Raw genomic sequence first — 5,903 nt, 5'->3', positions numbered from 1 at the left:
TTTTTCCCCCAGGCAAAGGAATGGGTCACAATGGGGAGGAAATGGGTCCTTGTTTCCGGGGGTGAAGGCACAAAAGGAGGAGGAAAGGGCTGTTTGTCAGTCAGGAGTCTTTGCTTTTGTGAAATCCAGGGATTTAGGTTCTAATTCCTGAGGTGTGGGGGGGAGATGTCCCAAGGAACTCTCAAACCTTCCAGGGCCGAACGTGTAAATGTTACAAAAAAAGAGAAATATTAAAAACGCCCCGGAAGAGCCTCGAGAAAAAGGAGAAATGTTAATTTTGGGGTAAGAAAATTTAAAGCAGAGGTTTTTGTGGCTTTCCCACACAAAAATCTGCCTGTCCAGGAATTTGGGAATCCAAATATTCCCCCCCCAGCAGGTACCTGGCAGTAGTGGGGGGATTTGGGGTCCACATCCACCGTGGCCAGGTAGTCAGGTTTTTGGATGCCCGTGTTCCTGTAGATGCAGGGCAGGTAGAGCAGCTCCTCCCGGGGACCTGGGGGGCAAAAAGGCACCAGAAAATGTCATTTTTACCAAAAAAACGGGGTGACATTGGAAGGAACTCGGGGATTTCACCTGTCTGGGAGTCGGGATTCTTCCCAGGAGGTAAAGCTGAGTGTTGCCTTTTCTTTTTCTTTTTTATAAAGGAGGCCTTTGTATTTTATATATTTTATGTATTTTATATGTTTTATATATTTTATATGGTTTTTTATATTTTATATATTTCACATACTTTATGTATTTCATATATTTCCTATATTTCATATATTTTATAGATGAAATATATTTTATAGATGAAATATATTTTATAGATGAAATATATTTTATATGTTTTATATATTTTACATGTTTTATGTATTTTCTACATTTTATATGCTTAATATATTTTATATATTTCACATACTTTATATATTTCATATATTTAATATATTTTATATGTTTTATATATTTTATATATTTCACACACTTTATATATTTCACATACTTTATATATTTCATATACTTTATATATTCCACATCTGCCACTCTGGGAGGCATCCACCTTTTCTTCCCCTAATTCCCAAATAATTCCACTGCTGCTGGCCTGGATTTTTAGGGAAGCTGTCCCAGAACTTGCCTTTCATGGCATCCAGAGGACTTGGATATCCTGGGCCACAGGCTCCACATTTTGCTGATTGGGGAGAGAGAAAAAATCCAATTATTTCAACATCTCTGAGAGGACTGTGGGGTTTGCACGGGGAGGAGGAGGAATTTTAACTCCAGGTTTTAATTGGTGGCTCCAGGGTTATTCCAGCTCCTGGAAATATCCACAGGTGATGCTCCATCCTCGGGAAAAATGGGAAGTTGGGGCCTTCAGGGAGTTCAGCCCCCCCTTTTCAAAGCACTTTGTCTGTGCCAGAGGTCTGGGATGTGGGAAACATTTCAGGGAGCTGCCAGGGGAGTGAGGAGACAGAATTCCCAACGGGAACAACCCACCTGGTTATTCCTGGGAAGCCTCTGGGCTTTCCCTGCACAGAAATGCTGGAGAAGGGGGGATTTTTTTTCAGGATTCAGAGCCTGGAAAAGGAGGGATGGACCAGGAGGAACCTTCTCTCCCTGAAAAGCTCAGTTCCCTGGCCCTGCTCTCCCACCAGGGATTCCATCCTCGTTCCCACTTCTCCACCATGGAGTTGGGGACTGGAAGTGCAGCAGCTGTTTTTCCACAGCTTCTCCTCCTGGGAAGTCCTGGAGCTCTGGAGAGAGCCCAGAGGAGGCCACGGAGCTGCTCCAAGGGCTGGAGCTGCTCCTGCTCTGGAGCCAGGTGGGAATCTGGGAATGTGCAGCCTGGAGAAGGGAAGGCTCTGGACAGACCTCAGGAGGGCTGGAGAGGGCTCTGGGATGGAGGGACAGGACACAGGGAATGGCTTCCCACTGCCAGAGGGGAGGTTGGGAAGGAATTCTTCCCTGCAAGGGTGGCCAGGGAATTTGGTTTTCCAGGGAATTTGTGGCTTCCCCATCCCTGGAAGTGTCCAAGGCCAGGTTGGAGCAACCTGGGATAGAGGAAGGTGTCCCTGCCCTGGAATGGGATGGGTTTTAATGTCCTTCCCACCCAAAACAAAACTCAGGAGCACAGGCTAAAAAATTAAACTTAAAGAGTTAGAAACAAAAGGAAAATACTGATTTTTTTTTTTTTTTTATGATGGAATATTTATATTTTGGTGCTTTGCTGAGCACCAACATTCCCACCAGGATACACTGAGCCAGAATCGTTGGGTTTTTTACCTGATCGATGGTTTTTAACCTGGGCAGAATCACCTGTTTTTTACCCAACCCTTCCCTGTTCTGCAGCCCCAAGGTAACAGAATTCCTGGCGAACCGCACAAAGTTTCACAACCCAGTGTCCAAACTCTTTAGTCCCTCCCTCTATTTCCTGTCCCCGGAGCCAAGAATGGAAGTCGGGGGGGATCTGTCCTTAAAAATATATATAAAACAGAAGCAAAAAAGGTCAGTTCAGGTCCTCCCTCCCCCAGCAATCCCCCCCAGCGTTTCGTGCCCGCGAGCAGCGAGCGTTTATTTGGGTTTTAAACGCTGAGGGACTAAAAGAGACACTTAATTAGAGCCCCGGAGGCGTTCGGGGGGGGGATCAAAGCTCCTCCTTCCAAACCCGCGGGGGGTTCGGTGAAAATCGACCGGGAAAGGCTGAACCGACCCCTCCCGAGCCCAAATCCCGGCGGGATCCGGGCTTGGATCCAGGGCTGGAGCTCTTACCCATGTTGGAGAGGTTGGGAACGGGAAGTTCGGGTGCCCGGAGAGGGGATTTTGTGGAGCCGAGAGGGTTCTGAAGGGGCGGGCGGGCCCGGGGGAGGATCCAGCGCGGGCGGAGCTCGGGAAGGACAAAATTCCAACCGGGAGTCCCCTCGGGAAGGACAAAATTCCAACCGGGAGTCCCCTCGGGAAGAGCGGAGGGAACTTCTCTCCCTCCCTTTCCACCTGCGCCTCCTCCTGTGCCGCGTTTTCCTGGGAATTTCGCAGCTTTCGGGAAACGGTTCTGCTCCAAAAACCGGGATTTTGGGCAGTGGGTTGAGTTCTGCAACAGTAACGCACCGAGGCAGCTCCGGAAAAGAAAACTCGCTGGAAAAAAACCCGCTGGGAAAAAAAAAAAAAACAAACCACGGGAATTCCCTCCCAGAGAAAATCCTTTCAAGTTCGGCAGCTGCCCCCAGGGCTGGAAAATCTGGATTTCGCTCTTGATTCCAGCTGGGATCGGCTGAACTGTCCCTGGTGAGAATTCCTCTGCTGTTTCCCGCTGAGTTTTTCCAAGGAATGCACTCGGTTTTCCCCGGGCAATGTCACCTCTCTCATTTCCAAAAGAATTCTCCAGGAGAGGATCCCACTTTTCACACCCCTGTCCCACTTCCCTGCCTTTTGCAGAAACTCCAGGAAGAGCAGAAAACACCAGTGGGATCGTTCTTTTATTATCAAAGAGATTTAAAGTTATTATTGGTGGTTTTTAGCAAGAGAACCGTGTGCATTTATAATTTTGGGGGGGGGATTTCCCCCCCTCCTCGGGCACAGCTCCAACGATTCCCAAAGCCTTTTTTGCATCCAGCATTTGGGAATTAATCCCATCCAAGTGTCATCTTTATCAGAGGAGAATCCTTTTATCAACACCTTGGCATTCCTCCTCCCCAGGGAGGCAATTAGAGTGCAAAATTCTATTTATAGCAGCACAACAGGAGTGTGGAGGAGGCCAAACCCCCTCGTTTTTTGGCCCCAGTTTTTTAACCTGGCATCCAAAATCCAAATTATTCCTGGAGATAAAATCTGAGCTGGCTCAGAGCAACCTGCCTGGATCCTTGTTGACACAGAAAACATTCCCTGCAAGTCTCACCACTCTGATTTTTAGTTCATGAAGTGCTGCACAGGATGGAGAATTTGGGTTTATTCCCCCCAAAAAAAGCAGGTCTGGAAGCACAGGATCCAAAATACCCATCCCACCCCAAATTCCACTGCATTTCATGAGCAGTTGGAACAAACCCAGGCTTTAAGCCCAGGATTTCAAGTGTTCTTCATTTCGAGCTCACCCTCACCTGGTTTGATGGATTCTGTGTCAGATCTCGGATTCAGACCCTTCCAGGGTGGATATAATGGGAAAAATCTCTGTTTTCAATCTTTAAATTCCCCACTGGAGCTGCCAACAATGCCAGTCAGTCTTTCACCTACAGGCAGAATGGAAAAATGTCCAGTTTAACTCATGTCCTGGAGTTGATATTTGGATAAAATAGGGAAATGTTGGCTCCCTCCTCTCTGTTAGACTCATCTTTTTGTATAAAAACACCCTGAAAAGAATGAACTGTAATCCTGAAACGACTCAGAGCCTTCCACTGCTCCCAGATTTTCATTCTGGCCACAGAACAAATCCAAAAAACTTCTCTCCTCCCTCTCTGAACATCCCAGGAACAAAAACCTGAGTGTCACAGTGAAAACTCCCCGTGGTGGGGACAGACCCGTGGGTTTGGTTTCAAACAGCTGGAATTTGGGATAAATTCCTGGGCACGAGAGCAACAACAGCAGAGGGGGAGAAACACGTCACACACTCAGTGATCCCAGGGAAATCTGGGTGGAAAAGGAGGAATTTCTGGCTCTGAACTAATGAAAATCCACTTTTTTCCCTAGTCCATGGAATGAGTTACGACATATTTGAGGATTAAACTGAGCACAGAACCAATGAACGAGCATCCTCAGGCAGCACAGTGACCCGTTTGTGCAGAGCATCAAGGAAAAATATTTAATGGAGGATTCCCCACATTATTTTTATTTTTTTTTTGAGGTGAAACAACAACATTTTGCTTTCGCTTCCTGAGGAGTCTGGGAAAAGAATTTTAGGAAGAGGCAGAAATATTTATTTCCGCAAAGAAACGTGTTCTTTGGGCGAAAGGATGGGGAGCTCAGAGCTTCATGTGGGAATTAAAGGCTGGATTATGTGGATGGTTTCAATGCCTGGATTTAAAGAATGTTAATTACATTTAAATTTATCAGTAGCTAACTTCAAATTTATCCCAAATTAATAATAATAAATAATAATAATTGAACCCATTGCCCTGTCACCCCCTGCCAGTGCCGTAGTCACTCTCCCTTTTCCTGAGCCCCTTTTGAGCTGTAAAGGTGCTGAAAAGGCGTTGAAAGGCTGTAAATGAGGGGTAATCACTCGTGAAGGCAGCAGGTTCCAGGGATCCAGGTAAAGCCAGACCAGGTGAAGGCAACACCTGCCCCAGGCGGGGGATTTTTGGCAGGGAGCACCTTAAGGCAACCTCCTCCTCACCTGAGGCCTGACCCCTCCTCACAGCCCCTCACAGCCCCTCAGGGGGTGGCGGGCTGGGCTCAGGCCCAGCTCCGGGACACCCCGGGCCGGGTTCAGGGGGGGCAGCCCCTCGGCCCCGCTCCCTCCCTCACTCCCAGGCCGATCTCAAGGCCCCGCATCCCCCGCGGCGCCGCGAGGGGCCCGTGAGGGCGGCGCGGGGGTCGCGCCCCGCCGGGCGCCATTTTCCCCCCCCCCCCGTCCCTCGACCCCCTCAGGGCCGTCCCCCGTGACGTCACCGCGCGCAGGAGGAAATGACGTCACCGTATCCCTCCGCCGGCCAGGTCCCCTTTTTTGTGTGTGTGTGTATGTGTGGTGTGTGTGTGTGTGGTGCGGCTGCGGGCGCCGCGCGCGTGTATCAGCCCGCCGGGCCCGGCGCCCTTTTTTCTTTACCCTCCCCGTGAGCTTGAAGGGAGGGGGGGCCGGGAAACACGGGACACGCCAAAGCACGGAGCCGCCCCCCGCCAGAACGTACAGAGGGCGAGCAGAACAGGGATAATTCCTCCTCAACATCATCATCATCCTCCTTCTCCATCCTTCAGCATCCCGGGGGAGGGGGGGGGGGGGG

The 5,903-nt window shown here is 49.2% G+C and overlaps 1 protein-coding gene across 1 annotated transcript; it reads right to left on the bottom strand.

The window, feature by feature from the left end:
* Positions 1 to 215: 215 nt before the first annotated feature.
* Positions 216 to 2,893, bottom strand: LOC113941013 (methanethiol oxidase-like). The gene is made up of 3 exons (XM_027632173.1): positions 2,746 to 2,893; positions 1,115 to 1,168; positions 216 to 493 (listed from the first exon to the last, which is right to left on the bottom strand). Exons 1-3 carry the CDS (start codon positions 2,747 to 2,749, stop codon positions 231 to 233), a joined length of 321 nt encoding a protein of 106 aa, XP_027487974.1. The 5' UTR covers positions 2,750 to 2,893; the 3' UTR covers positions 216 to 230.
* Positions 2,894 to 5,903: the final 3,010 nt, after the last annotated feature.

The sequence above is a fragment of the Corapipo altera genome, unplaced genomic scaffold (genome assembly GCF_003945725.1).
Source record: "Corapipo altera isolate COAL_440 unplaced genomic scaffold, ASM394572v1 131883, whole genome shotgun sequence".
NCBI classification, from domain to species: Eukaryota; Metazoa; Chordata; class Aves; order Passeriformes; family Pipridae; genus Corapipo; species Corapipo altera.
The sequence above is the reverse complement of the archived record's forward strand: the minus strand, read 5'-3'. Positions and strand labels throughout refer to the sequence as shown.